At 40.6% G+C, this 15,611-nt stretch overlaps 1 protein-coding gene across 7 annotated transcripts in view; it reads right to left on the reverse strand.

Moving 5' to 3' along the window:
- Positions 1–91: 91 nt before the first annotated feature.
- The window catches only part of CSPP1 (centrosome and spindle pole associated protein 1), a 110,425-nt gene continuing 94,905 nt past the window's right edge, over positions 92–15,611 (reverse strand). For all 7 annotated transcript variants that reach the window (XM_070382307.1, XM_070382306.1, XM_070382302.1 and 4 more), the window contains 5 exons: positions 13,623–13,669; positions 7,924–7,987; positions 5,742–5,851; positions 4,224–4,362; positions 92–951 (listed from right to left, as the gene is read on the reverse strand). In XM_070382307.1, coding sequence (XP_070238408.1) covers positions 740–951; positions 4,224–4,362; positions 5,742–5,851; positions 7,924–7,987; positions 13,623–13,669 — 572 coding nt within the window. In that variant the 3' untranslated portion in view covers positions 92–739. The remainder of the gene's footprint in view (positions 952–4,223; positions 4,363–5,741; positions 5,852–7,923; positions 7,988–13,622; positions 13,670–15,611) is intronic.

Below are 15,611 nucleotides of genomic sequence, written 5' to 3' on the forward strand. Positions count from 1 at the left end.
CAAGGAGTCTCCATCCTCGACCCCGGGTTCTCCTGCCTCTCCTCGACTTCTATATAGAAACCTCAATTCTAGTTAAAATAAGAAACTGACATTGGTAATAAAAATAATTTATTTTTATCAAGAAGTAATTACATCATATAAAGAGCAAACTTACTGCCTTCATTGGCACAAAAATAGAGGCAGAAAGATGTGACATGTAAGTGCATGGCTCACAGGAAATAGTCACTAACAACTCTCTCATATTTATACTTAGTCAGTAGTTCTAAATGAAATGGAAGTAGCACATCTGATTCTGATTACAGAGCAACAGCTATAACCAGTATATTTACTAAGTGAAAAAATGATTTTGAATAGTGATAATAGCAGATGTACACATAGCAAAGAGTATTCTTACAGTACTGTTAAGATACTTGTTTTATTCACCTTATCTTACAAGTAGAATTTAAAATAATGCACATACGGTAGTTGATTGCAAGAGTTCATTACCACCCTACTTTATGGCAAAAGTTGTGCAAAAATAATTCTATACAATTCTACATTATATAAATAGCCATGGCTTTTTATTTATGTACATAATATAAATACATCATATACATCATCATGGAAAAAATATACCTTCTATACAGATGGAATATGAGTAACTGCCATGTACAGGCCAAAAGTAGCACATATTATTCAGGTTCAGGTTTCACATGCCTTTCACCTTCAAAGGCACTACTGGGTCCAGTACAGACTGATTTTAACCGTGTGCAGTAGACAGTCCCTGCCAGGTGAAAGCGCCTGGTTTGCCAGGACCCTGCTGCTGCTCCTGCCTCAGCTGTTCCACCATGAATCGCTTCAGTGTTTCTGAGGTGCCTGGGCGGAGCCAGGGCTCAGTGGCTACAGAGTTTGATCCGTCGTCACCCCGGTGCCTCATGATGTCATCAGGGTCAACCAGTGAACTCTCATCATCTAAAGGAGGCGAGAGAGACTTGACTCAGTAACAGGAGCTGTAGGTAGGTGATGGGAACAGACCTCCTGTACTCTAACCCATTAAGCTCTGCGTTTCTCCACAGCATTGTGTTCTAAACTGCCCTGTTGTCCACACCCCTCCTTAGAGAGAGAGGAAAGCAAACCCAGGAACAGGCCAGTCATAAGGAACAAAATGGGGTCAACTGAGCAATGGTCCCAGCACCCACAGGGATTCAAGGACAGCAGATGACTAGAAAAGTGTCCACAGTCTTACTTTGTGTCCCCTGAAGGATACCACACCAAACTTTTTTTAGCAAGGTTTTGGAAATACTCCTAACACTGTTTTAAGGAAATAAGGTCATTTTAGGAAAACATTAGACAGGGATGAAATTAATTCCATTCTTCTACCTAATCTAAGAGGTTGTATTTATGCCATTAAGACGTAGCTCTCATTTTTCATTCTTTTAATTGGTTATGTGCAGAGCTTCTATAGCTATTTAACTTCTCATTAGATATAATAATAGGAAAATCTGTCTTCCCTACCCTGTGATGTCAATTATTTTTTTTAATTACATCTTCTGGTCTGTGAAGCATTAGTTCAGCAAACGGACATGTGCAATCAATGCAATGAGCAATCAATCTACATCACACTTAAAAGCTGTTTGAAAGGACCATGTTTTTAAAAGTTTAGAAGTTGAAAGTCTTCTGAAAAAGATAACTTCAAATGGTTTATTTTCTCTCAATTTAAATATATCCCTGTTCAGTATTAATTCAACTTACTTGGTTCTAAAAGAAATTGAGGAATAGGTAATTCTCAGTACAGATTAAAATGTCTTTTAGCCAGAAAGCAAGCATTCTTTCCTACTGTCCACATTTTTCTAGCTATGGCATGAAAAGTACTTCTCTTATCAGTCTACCATGTTGTCTGGTATTTGGTAAGAAATTCCTACAATCAGAACACATGATATCTTGATAGAGATGGTATGAGTACAGTTTTAAATTAGTATAACATTAAAAGTTGGATCTAAAATATATCTTTCAAAAATCTTAAAAAATATAGTTATTAGAAAATTATTGTAGTCTAACAGAATAAGGTGAATTGTTCAAATAGACCACTCTGCTATTTGCTAAAACTAATAATAGGGCTTATTACTATAGTATCATCCTATTATCCTCAAGACTGATAGCAGTGCCATAAAGAAGGTGGCCAAGAGCTGGCAGAGGAGCTCATGAGTTGCCTAAGGAAGTGTCCTGCCTGCCTGTGCTCAGTGATCAAGCTTTTAACCTGCTGTTCACCTAAGATGTGAGATATGGCAATGCCTTGCATGATAAAAAAAGACTATATTTTGACATTTAAAAAGAAAACACTATCCAGAAGCTTTTTTGCTTTATCCACCTACAAAAAGCCAAGTAAAAATGTTAAAAAAAATTTCTTTGTTACCCCTACAAATTTATAAAAGATGTGTTATATAAAGAACAAGGTTTTAAAGTTGACTTCTGATAATCTGTCACTTCAGTCCAGACATCCTGGAATGCGAAGTCAAGTGGGCCTTAGGAAGCATCACTACAAACAAAGCTAGTGGAGGTGATGGAATTCCAGTGGAGTATTTCAAATCCAAAAAGACAATGCTGTGAAAGTGCTGCACTCAATATGCCAGCAAATTTGGAAAACTCAGCAGTGGCCACAGGACTGGAAAACGTCAATTTTCATCCATCCCAAAGAAGGTCAATGCCAAAGAATGTTCAAAGTACTGCACAACTGCACTCATCTCACACACTAGTAAAGTAATGCTGAAAATTCTCCAAGACAGGCTTCAACAGTACATGAACCGTGAACTTCCAGATGTTCAAGCTGGATTTAGAAAAGGCAGAGGAACCAAAGATCAAATTGCCAACATCCGCTGGATCACAGAAAAAGCAAGAGAATTCCAGAAAAACATCTGCTTTTTTATAAATAAAAACATATTTTATTGTGTAGATCAAAATAACCCATGGAAAATTCTTCGAGAGACAGGAATACCAGACCACCTTTCCTGCCTCCTGAGAAATCTATATGCAGGTCAAGAAGCAACAGTTAGAACCAGACATGGAACAACAGACTGGTTTCAAATAGGGAAAGGAGTACATCAAGGCTGTATATTGTCACCCTGCTTATTTAACACATGCATAGTACATCATGCAAAATGTCAGACTGGATGAAGGACAAGCTGGAATCAAGATTGCCAGGAGAAACACCACCCTTATGGCAGAAAGCAAAGGGGAACTAAAGAGCCACTTGCTGAAAGTAAAAGAGGAGAGTGAAAAAGCTGGCTTAAAATACAACATTCAAAAAATGAAGATCATGGCATCCAGTCCCATCATTTCATGGCAAATAGATGGCAAAACAATGGCAACAGTAACAGACTCTATTTTCTTGGGCTCCAAACTCACTGCAGATGGTGACTGCAGCCATGAAATTTAAACATGCTTGCTCCTTGGAAGGAAAGCGATGACCAACCGAGACAGCATATTAAAAAGCAGAGACATTATTTTGCCAACAAAAGACCGTCTAATCAAATCTATGGTTTTTCCAGTAGTGATATATGGATGTGAAAGTTGGACTACAAAGAAAGTTGAGTGCCGAAGAACTGATGCTTTTGAACTGTGGTGTCAGAGAAGACTCTTGAGAGTCCCTTGGACAGCAAGGAGATCTAACCAGTCCATCCTAAAGGAAATCACTCCTGAATATTCATTGGAAGGACTGAAGCTGTACCTCCTGTACTTTGGCCACCTGATGCGAAGAAGCAACTCCTTGGAAAAGACCCTGATGCTGGGAAAGATCGAAGGCAGGAGAAAAATGGGACGACAGAGGATGAGATGGTTGGATGGCATCACTGACTCGATGGACATGAGTTTGAGCAAGCTCCGGGAGTTTGTGATGGACAGGGAAGCCTGGCATGCTGCAGTCCATAGGGTCACAAAGAGTAAGACACGACTGAGCAATGGAACAACTTCTTCAGTAGGGAAGCAAGACATCAGTACAAATCAACATTTTCCCTGCTGAAAGCAAAGTCTGGATATGTTTAACACACAAAAACCTTATCTGTTTAGATTCCACTTGAAAAGGGGTAGTCCCTCTGGTAGAAAGAATCCGCTGCAAAATTAATCCTTAGGCTCTACAACTCAAAGGATTTCAGAACTCATTTCCTCTCTCAGCCATCAGTGAAAACTTCTATGAAGCAGGTTTGAGTTTTCACCGAATCTGCTGTTGGCTATTATACTTGGCCTTTTACCTGTAGTAATAGGTTTATTCTGAAGTTCATTCAGTCTTCGCATTCGTTCTTCATTTCTCATTCTAAGCTGATCAATATTTATACTGGATACAGATTTTAAAGAGACACCATCTGGTGGCACATCAGGGTGACTGTTATCCTGTAATTAAGAAAACAGAACTTCAGAAATGATCATTAACATAAAATATGTTCACAATAAATCAGTGAATCAAAATATGTTCTTAAGCTTGATAAATGTATAGTGATGAACAAAATTAAATCTGTAGCATTTATATTCTAACTTGTGTTTATCCTTGCAGGCTCAGATGAAGGTAAAGCATTTGCTGATAACATATAAATGCTACCAGAGTGGATAAAGGTGGGGAATTACAAAACACAAAAGGAAAAACTGAAACATCAGGGGCTAAGAATCAGTCCAGCTATACTAATCAAGACAGGGTGGTCCTGGCCTAAGGGTAGACATAGATGAATGGAATAGAAGGAGAGTCCAGAAATAAGCCCTTATAGTTAGGGGCAGAAAAACCAATAAAATTCACTAGGATTTTTTTCAACAAATGGTACCAAAATAACTATCTACATGTAAATAATGAATTTGGACCCTTACGTTTGCAAAAATTAGCTCAAAGTGGATTCACTGACCTAAATTTAAGAGCTAAAACTCTTAGAAGAAAACAAAGAAATAACATTCATGATCATGGGTTAGGCAATGGTTTCTTAGATACGACAGCAAAAGCACAAGCAAAAATAAGATCTGTAAGCTCTACCTCTGTCAAGATCAAAAGCTTCTGTGCTTCAATGGACACCATCAAGAAAGTATCTGTTAGGTCATATATCTAATATGGGACTTGTATCCATAATCTATAAAGAGCTTAGAACTCAACAATGAAAAGATGACCCAATTAGAAAAAGGGCCAAGGATTTGAATATACCTATCTCCAGAGAAGATCTCCAAATAGCTAAGAAGCACAAGAAAGGATGCTCAGTATCATTTTGTCAGAAAAATACAAAATCAAATCCACAATGAGATAATACTTTGCACTCACTAACAAATGTTGGCCAGGGTGTAGAGAAACTGGAACCTTCACAGAATGTGGGTGGGAATGTAAAGTGGAGCAGGCACTTTGGAAAACAGTCTGGTAGTTCCTCAAGATGTTATAGGAAAAGAAAACATAACATCTATATGCTAATGTTAAAAGCTGCTGTATTGATAACAGAAAAAGTGGGAACAACCCAAATGTCTATCAAACAATTGGGAAAAAAAAACACGTGGAATATCCTTACAATGAAATATCACTTGGCAATAACGGAATCAATTATATGTTATGACTTAGGGGACCTTTGTGTCCCAGTAACCTGCTCACAGTCATCCAGCATTTGGTGGCAGAGCCTCTGTTCAGACCCATGTCCAGCTTAATCGAGGGCATGTTCTCTTTCTTTACTGGACCACACCAGTTTAGCCAATCAGCCCAGACCTCTCCTTCCTAAACTTGAAAAAAAAAAAGGACATTTCATACATACGAAGTCCAATCCTTTCAGTTTGTTCCTTCTGCGCTCTCTGGCGGAGGGCAGCGGAGATAGCAGCAGGAAGCCCCCATCCTCAATGGCTGGGTACGTCTCGCCATGCGCACCTAGAGAACACGGGGGGAAGCTGTGAACGTCCACCTTTCACATCTCCATTCAGAGCTAATCCAAGACTGTCTTTTAATAGTTTTATTAAGATATTATTTACATATGATAAAATCTGCCCACAATAAACATACAGTGATTTTTAAAGAACTGCGCAATCACTATAGTTTTAGAACATTTTGGTCACAAAATCACTCTTCCCCACTTCCACCTGCCAAGCCCATGTGAACACTGATCTGCCTTCAGTCTGGAGATGTACTGTTCCTAAGATTCCATATGGAATTGTACAATGTAGTATTTTGTGGGGGCTTATTTATTTTTTGCAGAATAAAAAATACTAAGCTGAAGACATCATGATACCTCGTCCCTAAATGCTTTAGCAGAGGCCATCTAAGAACAAGGGCCACAGACTGTACAGCCACAGTCTCAGTACCACATTCAGGAAATGTAACATTGATAAAATACTATCATTTAATATATAATTGATATTCAAATTCCTGAAATTTAATGTATAGTTTTTCTTTAAAGCAGCAATAACTGTATTCTATTGAATGAGATGTGCGATTTTCTAAAACTCCAAAAATAAAGTTTTCTGACTTCTTTATTATACCCCACCAATAACTCACTTGCTCTTTTTTTAAAAGCTTTATTTACAAGTTTTTAAGGTCAGTAAAACTGAGTGAAAGGCATGGAGAATTCCTACTAAACCCCCTGCCACCACATATTCAGAGCTTACCCATCTATCAGCAGCCCCCACAAAATGGCACATTTGTTAAAACCAATGAACCTACACTGACACATCATTTTTGCTGAAAGTCCATAATTAGGGTTCATTCCTGGGGTTGTACATCCTCTGGCTTTTAACATATCCACCATTCCAGTATCAGACAGGAGAGCTCCACCATTCATTCCTCCCCCTGCTGTAACCTTGTGGCAACCACTGATTTTTTAACTGCCTCCATAGTTTTACCTTTTCCAGAAAGTCATAGTTAGAACCATACAATATGTAGATTATTCAGATTGATTCCTTTCCCTTACAAACATTCAAGGTTCCTCCATTTCTCTTCCTGGCTTTGTAGTTCAATGCTTTTTAGCACCAAATAATACTGCATTGTCCGGACCTATCACTGTATATCCATTCATCTACTTAGAGACAACTTGGTTGCTTCCACATCTTAGCAATTATGGATAAACTGCTAAAAACATCTGTGTGCAGGTTTCTGTGTGAACATAAGTCTCAACTCCTTTGGGTAAATACCAAGGAGTGTGAATGCTGGATCATATGGTAAGGGTATGTTTACTTTTGTAAGAAACCACCAAACTGTCTTCCAAAGTGATGGTACTGATTTCCATTCCCACCAGTGATGAGTTAGCGTTCCTATGGCTCCATATTCTGCCAGCCTTTGGCAGTGTCTGTGTTCCAAATCTGGGTCATTCTATAGCTATGTGGTGGTGTCTCGTGTTGACCTGAGTTTCCCTGATGACACATGACCTGTGTTTCCCTAATGACAATGACGGACATGGGGCACCTTTTCATACGCTTACTTGCCATCCTGTCTGTGGTGAAGTGTCTGGATCTTTTCCCATCTTTTAACAGGGCCATTGTCTTAACTGTTTTAAGAGTTCCTGGTGTACTTGGGATAGGAGTCCTTTATTAGACATGTCTTCTGCAAATACTTCCTCCCTGTCTCTGGCTTGTTTTATTTTCTTACCATTTGCAGAGCACTGAAGTTTAATTTTAATGAGGTCCAAACAAAGAGTGGGCTTCCCTCATAGCTCAGTTGTCAAGAGTCTGCCTGCAGTGCAGGAGACCCAGGTTCAATTCCTGGGTCAGGAACATCCTCTGGAGAAGGAAATGGCAACCCACTCCAGTATTCTTGCCTGGAGAATCTCACGGACAGAGGAGCCTGGTGGGCTACAATTCATGGGGTCCCAAGAGTCGGACATGATTGAGCGATTAAGCACAGCACAAACAAAGAGTAAAGTACTGATTTTTTAGGTATGGAGAAAAACACTTGAATATAAATAATGCTAAATATTTAAACAAATAGATTGGTAAAATAAACATACTCACCAATAAAAGCACTATCAGATTCTAATAATGAGTTTTTCAAGAAATCATCAGTGTCCTCTCTGGGCTAAAAGAAACATCATATATTAATGACTATTTTTATTAGTCCTGTGTAGAAAAACAACAAATCTGTACAGAGGCACAAGTCTCCACACTCCCCAAAGCTAGCAAAAGTGCATGGGGGGAAGCAGGACTGGCTGGTTCCCTCTTTCACCACATTCCAATGCTAGAAACCACAGGAAAAGACCTTTTAAGAGTTACATTACTGCTGATAAAAATATAATAGAGTGTGAAGCAATGAACCAAATTAAACATCTAAAGTCTTTACATCATTGTCAAGATTTATTCATTCTCTGAATAAATCTGCTGAGTGCACTTAGTATTTCCTGCATGTGAGGAACTGGAAATAGAAAGAGGAGTAGGAGTTTATGCTATGGAGTGGGTCACGCTCCCATGGGGAGAGGCATGCCCTCAGATAACGACAGCCCCATGGGATGGCATGTGCCACAAAGACAGCAGATAGACAGGGATATAAGAGTAGGGAAGGTAATGCTAGGGTCGGGCTTGTAATGAGCTCTCAAATTAGAGGTAAACTCTAGATGTCAATTTCCTACAACAGAGAATGTCCTCTTACACACTGGAAGAAATCTAAAGTCACCCCACACCCCTCCCTGCACTTCCCTACCAGATTTCTAGGATGTGCTAGAACACTCCAGTGAAAAGCTGTCCACTAACCTCTAAGGAAGTGCACGCAATGAGACATAGTATTGGTTACCAGAAAGTTATTATCTTTCACTGAGGTCTTCCATATACTGAACTGAATTCTTTTACCTTTAAACCTAAGGATTCTACTTCTGCCTTCAAGAACGACAGTAATGGTGATAATAGCTTCTCAAATTACCAAATGGTCTGAACCAGCAGCTCTCCTTAACACTGTGCATACTGTCCAGCCTCTCTTCTGTTTCACAGTCCCTCCCACACTGGAAAGAGTGACCACCTCAGCCCAACCTTCTCCACGACAATCTTCCCCAGTCTCACCTTGAGTTTCCATATAATCCAGTCTCTAGAAAGGTGAGCCCCAAATCTATTAGCTTTTCTTTTCTAATGGCCATGTTAAATTGTTGGTTCATGCTCAGTTTCTATGCAGCAAAAAGTGTTATTAATCAGCATTTTAACTAAAATCCCAGTGGTTACATTTCAATGCCTTTTCACTGAGAAATGTGGTTGCCATATACAGAGAAACCTACAGCGTGTTCAGAAAAGATGTCCATACATCTCAGGTAACGTGGGACAGGGAAGGGCTCTGGAGTTCAGCCGGCGTCCAGACATGGACTTTACTGCTCACTGGCTGTGTGATCGTGGCCTGAGTCTCCTCTTAAGTAAAATGGGGGTAGGCAGACCTTGTTTTGAACTTCAGAGCAAATACACACCAAGTACCTCGCAGGTAGTATGGGTACAGACTTGCTGCTGTGAGGCTGTTACCACCACTATCAGTTCAAAACCAGCACCAACTGGTAACACTGAGCAAACAGCAGCCTCAGTTCAGTTCAGTCGCTCAGTTGTGTCCGACTCTTCGCGACCCCATGAATCGCAGCACGCCAGGCCTCCCTGTCCATCACCAACTCCCGGAGTTCACTCAGACTCACGTCCATCGAGTCAGCGATGCCATCCAACCATCTCATCCTCTGTCGTCCCCTTCTCCTCCTGCCCCCAATCCCTCCCAGCATCAGAGTCTTTTCCAATGAGTCAACTCTTCGCATGAGGTGGCCAAAGTACTGGAGTTTCAGCTTTAGCATTATTCCTTCCAAAGAAATCCCAGGGCTGATCTCCTTCAGAATGGACTGGTTGGATCTCCTTGCAGTCCAAGGGACTCTCAAGAGTCTTCTCCAACACCACACTTCAAAAGCACCCATTCTTCGGCGCTCAGCCTTCTTCACAGTCCAACTCTCACATCCATACATGACCACTGGAAAAACCATAGCCTTGACTAGACGGACCTTTGTTGGCAAAGTAATGCCTGCTGTTGAATATGCTATCTAGGTTGGACATAACTTCCCTTCCAAGAAGTAAGCATCTTTTAATTTCATGGTTGCAGTCACCGTTTGCAGTGATTTTGGAGCCCCAAAAAATAAAGCCCGACACTGTTTCCACCGTTTCCCCATCTATTTCCCATGAGGTGATGGGACCAGATGCCATGATCTTCATTTTCTGAACGTTGAGCTTTAAAGCCAACTTTTTCACTCTCCACTTTCACTTTCATCAAGAGGCTTTTTAGTTCCTCTTCACTTTCTGCCAGAAGGGTGGTGTCATCTGCATATCTGAGGTTATTGATATTTCTCCTGGAAATCTTGATTCCAGCTTGTGTTTCTTCCAGTCCAGATTTCTCATGATGTATTCTGCATAGAAGTTAAATAAGCAGGGTGACAATATACAGCCTTGATGTACTCCTTTTCCTATTCGGAACCAGTCTATTGTTCCATGTCCAGTTCTAACTTATTCCTGACCTGCATACAGGTTTCTCAAGAGGCAGGTCAGGTGGTCCCTGGTATTCCCATCTCTTTCAGAATTTTCCACAGTTTATCGTGATCCACACAGTCAAAGGCTTTGGCATAGTTAATAAAGCAGAAATAGATGTTTTTCTGGAACTCTCTTGCTTTTTCCATGATCCAGCCAATGTTGGCAATTTGATCTCTGGTTCCTCTGCCTTTTCTAAAACCAGCTTGAACATCAGGAAGTTCATGGTTCACATATTGCTGAAGCCTGGCTTGGAGAATTTTAAGCATTACTTTACTAGCATGTGAGACGAGTGCAATTGTGCAGTAGTTTGAGCATTCTTTGGCATTGCCTTTCTTTGGGATTGGAATGAAAATTGCCCTTTTCCAGTCCTGTGGCCACTGCTGAGTTTCCCAAATGTGCTGGCATATTGAGGGCAGCACTTTCATAGCATCATCTTTCAGGATTTGATATAGCTCAATTGGAATTCCATCACCTCCACTAGCTTTGTTTGTAGTGATGCTTTCTAAGGCCCACTTGACTTCACATTCCAGGATGTCTGGCTCTAGGTGAGTGATCACATCATCATGATTATCTGGGTCGTGAAGATCTTTTTTGTACAGTTCTTCTGTGTATTCTTGCCACCTCTTCTTAATATCTTCTGCTTCTGTTAGGTCCATACCATTTCTGTCCTTTATCGAGCCCATCTTTGCATGAACTGTTCCCTTGGTATCTCTAATTTTTTTGAAGAGATCTCTAGTCTTTCCCATTCTGTTGCTTTCCTCTATTTCTTTGCATTGATCGCTGAGGAAGGCTTTCTTATCTCTTGTTGCTATTCTTTGGAACTCTGCATTCAGATGTTTATATCTTTCCTTTTCTCCTTTGCTTTTCGCTTCTCTTCTTTTCACAGCTATTTGTAAGGCCTCTCCAGACAGCGATTTTGCTTTTTCGCATTTCTTTTCCATGGGGATGGTCTTGATCCCTGTCTCCTGTACAATGTCACGAACCTCATTCCATAGTTCATCAGGTACTCTATCTATCAGATCTAGGCCCTTAAATCTATTTCTCACTTCCACTGTATAATCATAAGGGATTTGATTTAGGTCATACCTGAATGGTATAGGGGTTTCCCCTACTTTCTTCAATTTAAGTCTGAATTTGGTAATAAGGAGTTCATGATCTGAGCCACAGTCAGCTCCTGGTCTTGTTTTTGTTGACTGTATAGAGCTTCTCCATCTTTGGCCTCAAAGAATATAATCAATCTGATTTCGTGTTGACCATCTGGTGATGTCCATGTGTCCAGTCTTCTCTTGTGTTGTTGGAAGAGGGTGTTTGTTATGACCAGTGCATTTTCTTGGCAAAACTCTATTAGTCTTTGCCCTGCTTCATTCCGTATCCAAGGCCAAATTTGCCTGTTACTTCAGGTGCTTCTTGACTTCCTACTTTTGCATTCCAGTCCCCTATAATGAAAAGGACATCTTTTTTGGGTGTTAGTTCTAAAAGGTCTTGTAGGTCTTCATAGAACCATTCAACTTCTGCTTCTTCAGCGTTACTGGTTGGGGCATAGACTTGGATTACTGTGATATTGAATGGTTTGCCTTGGAAACGAACAGAGTTCATTCTGTCATTTTTGAGATTGCATCCAAGTACTGTATTTCAGACTCTTTTGTTGACCGTGATGGCTACTCCATTTCTTCTGAGGGATTCCTGCCCACAGTAGTAGATATAATGGTCATCTGAGTTAAATTCACCCATTCCAATCCATTTTGGTTCACTGATTCCTAGAATGTCGACATTCACTCTTGCCATCTCTTGTTTGACCACTTCCAATTTGCCTTGATTCATGGACCTGACATTCCAGGTTCCTATGCAATATTGCTCTTTAAAGCATCAGACCTTGCTTCTATCACCAGTCACATCCACAGCTGGGTATTGTTTTTGCTTTGGCTCCATCCCTTCTTTCTTTCTGGAGCTTTTTCTCCACTGATATCCAGTAGCATACTGGGCACCTACTGACCTGGGGAGTTCCTCTTTCAGTATCCTATCATTTTGCCTTTTCATACTGTTCAGCCTGTTTCATACTCTAGCTGAGCCTTATTTTTAAAATCTGAAAATGGAGATAATATTACCTGTATTATTAGTGTGGGGAAGATTAAATTTATTTCCAACCTCAATCTTCCCCCAAACTTTTCCTCTTAGCCATCTATTTGCCACCTCCCAACTGTCTGTCTGGTGGGCATCTTAGACCTACCAACTAAATATTTTATAATTTCTCCTTGTTTCTTGGCTTCTCTTGTGGCTCATCTGGTAAAGAATCTGCCTGCAATGCAGGAGACCTGGGTTCAATCCCTAGCTTGGGAATATCCCCTGGAGAAAGAAAAAGCTACTCACTCCAGTATTCTGACCTGGAGAATTCCATGGACAGTACAGTCCACGGAGTTGCAAAGAGTTGGACACAACTGAGTGAAAGTAATCCCTCTGAGGGCAAAGATTTTTGTTCATTCCTGTGCCTGCGGGCACATACAATATTATCTGGTCTACAGTAAGTATTCCACAAATATCTGCTGAACTAAAATGGCTGGTCCCCTCCCTCTTTAGTCTTCACACAGATGTCCCTTTCTTAGGATAAGTTATGCCCTTTACAGGTCTCACCACTGCATGAATTACAGACTCTTACTCCCACCACTACTGACTGCACTAAAACTGATCGCATTCATTATGGGACAGGCCCATAGGGTTTTTAATGTTTTATCTCATTTAATCCTCACAATAGCCTTTGAGCCATTTTTTTATCCAGTTAATACTAAACATTTATAGGCCTATCCTTATGTGCTTGCAGATATTGGTTGATTTTAATCTTACAGCCACCCTCAGAGATAAGTACTATCATCCCATTTTACAGACTAGGAAACTGAGGCAAAAAAAGATTAAATAAAACATTAAGTACCTTGCCTAAAGTCACACAGCTAACAACATACTAACTTGAACAGCCTAGCCCTAGAGTCCTATTCTTGGTCAGTCCTATTCATTACACTATGCTTTCTCTACATATTAGACTTTGGCTACCCATAACACTGATGGGACAAGATTTAAATTCTTTTTTAACTCAGTATTTCTGAAGAATTCAAAATTGGAATACTCCCTTACCATGTTCCTAAAATCTTCTATCACTCAAAAACTAGCTTGAAAAATTATAACTGTTTTCTTACCATTCTGTGGTCCCGTACTTTAGTGCTTGGGACAGCATCCAAGTCAACTGTAGTCAATGAGGGGTAAAAACGAGATAAAAGGTTAGAAAATACTTTACAAGTAAATTTTAGAGCATCTTTTGTAATTAATTCCTTACTGGAAGTTACTTTTCAATGATCACATTTCAGAATATTTTAAAGATACTACTTGTTTATCAATAAATATAACTCAGCATCCAATTCATTCCAGCTGCATAAAATTCTTCCATTCACATTTAATAAATAAATAAAAGTAAAATCACTGTGAATTTAAAACTGATGCCTATAGAAACATAACCATCTCTTCTCGTATTTCTGCAATCTGTGTAGAAAATTGTTGAGAAGAGTTAAACAACTCCCTTATGTGGAATTGAAGGAAATGAATTCAACTCCAAGAGCCTGGTTTCAGGGGTGAAGAATTTTGGATCAGCTATCCCAAAGGCCTCTCTGATATGACCAGGGTTCGATGTGTTCCTCTGAATAGCGCATTTTAGCCTTTTAGCTATTGCCTTTGGGAATAAATACACTACTATTGGTAGCCTGTATTCCTTTATAGCTATGTTTTTGATTGTTGTGAATTCAATCATATTCTTATGAATTCAGTCATCACAGTGTTTGGTAGAAACTGGGGTGGTTGCCATAGAGGGTGTATACCCTCCATGCCAAAATGGACCTATATCCACATAGGCTGAGATTAGCCCATAAGCAGTCCCCCAGTTGCCAATATCACACCAGATCAGATCATCAGCTAGGTCACCTAAGGGAAAGTTCCACCAAAATGGGTGTAACGATTGAAGACTGCAATTGCTTCTCTCCTGATGAAATGCCTACTATTTATCTTTGGGTTACTCTTTTATCGGAGGGTGATCAATAAGACCACTGTTAAAAATTCTGTACAGATGGAGGGAGGACATGCCCTATCCCCTCCACTGAAGTCTTGCCCTGTGATCTGGGCCTGACATGGTACACAACTTACTCCTGTGATCCTCTCATGTGGTCAAAACAGGCTCCTCAGATTCTGCTGGTCAGACAAGCCTGCTAAGTAGGGTTTTTAATTTTCCTAAAAATAACTGGTAGGACTGTCTCCTTCTATTCTTGTTGCTTAACTGTTGTATTTTATGACTCATTTTCCATGGCTGCACTCCATGGCCTGAAGGCAGGCAAAACTGGTGAGATATTGCGAGGGTCATGCAGGACCCATCGATGTTCTGAGGCCACTAGCTCCACTCCACCCCTGGCTGCCCACCCGACCTCCAGTTACACACTCCCAAGGGACCCTAGATTTCTCCTTTGCAACATTCATCACACTTACACTTACTTAGCATCTAACTCTTCCAATAGAGTATAAATTCCTTGAGAGCAGCAGCGTATTTCATTCATCCCCATATTCCCTGGATATGGGCAGTACCCACGCTCATAGTAGGCACTCAGTAAGTTATCTGCTGATTAGCTAATTACACAGAGATATACTTATAGCCCCAGAGAAGGCAATGGCACCCCACTCCAGTACTCTTGCCTGGAAAATCCCATGGACAGAGGAGCCTGGTAGGCTGCTGTCTATGGGGTTGCATAGAGTCGGACACGACTGAGCGACTTCACTTTCACTTTTCACTTTCATGCATTGGAGAAGGAAATGGCAACCCACTCCAGTGTTCTTGCCTGGAGAATCCCAGGGACGGGGGAGCCTGGTGGGCTGCACAGAGTCGGACACAACTGAAGTGACTTAGCAGCAGCATACTTATAGCCCAGTATGGAGCTTATTCATAAAGATTTTATGCTCTGTCAAAACCCACAGACACACACGGTAGAAATGTCCCCCAGGACACTGGTGTGTATGCCAGGCATTCTTTCCCCTGGTTCAGATGTCTCCTGGCCTCATCAAGGAACTCAACCCTTCTGGCTACAGTGAATGGATGGACTCCTCTCATGCATGGACAGCCAATCAGAGCCCTCTCTGGAACTTACTCTTTT

The sequence above is a fragment of the Bos mutus genome, chromosome 14 (assembly GCF_027580195.1).
Source record: "Bos mutus isolate GX-2022 chromosome 14, NWIPB_WYAK_1.1, whole genome shotgun sequence".
Taxonomy (NCBI): Eukaryota; Metazoa; Chordata; class Mammalia; order Artiodactyla; family Bovidae; genus Bos; species Bos mutus.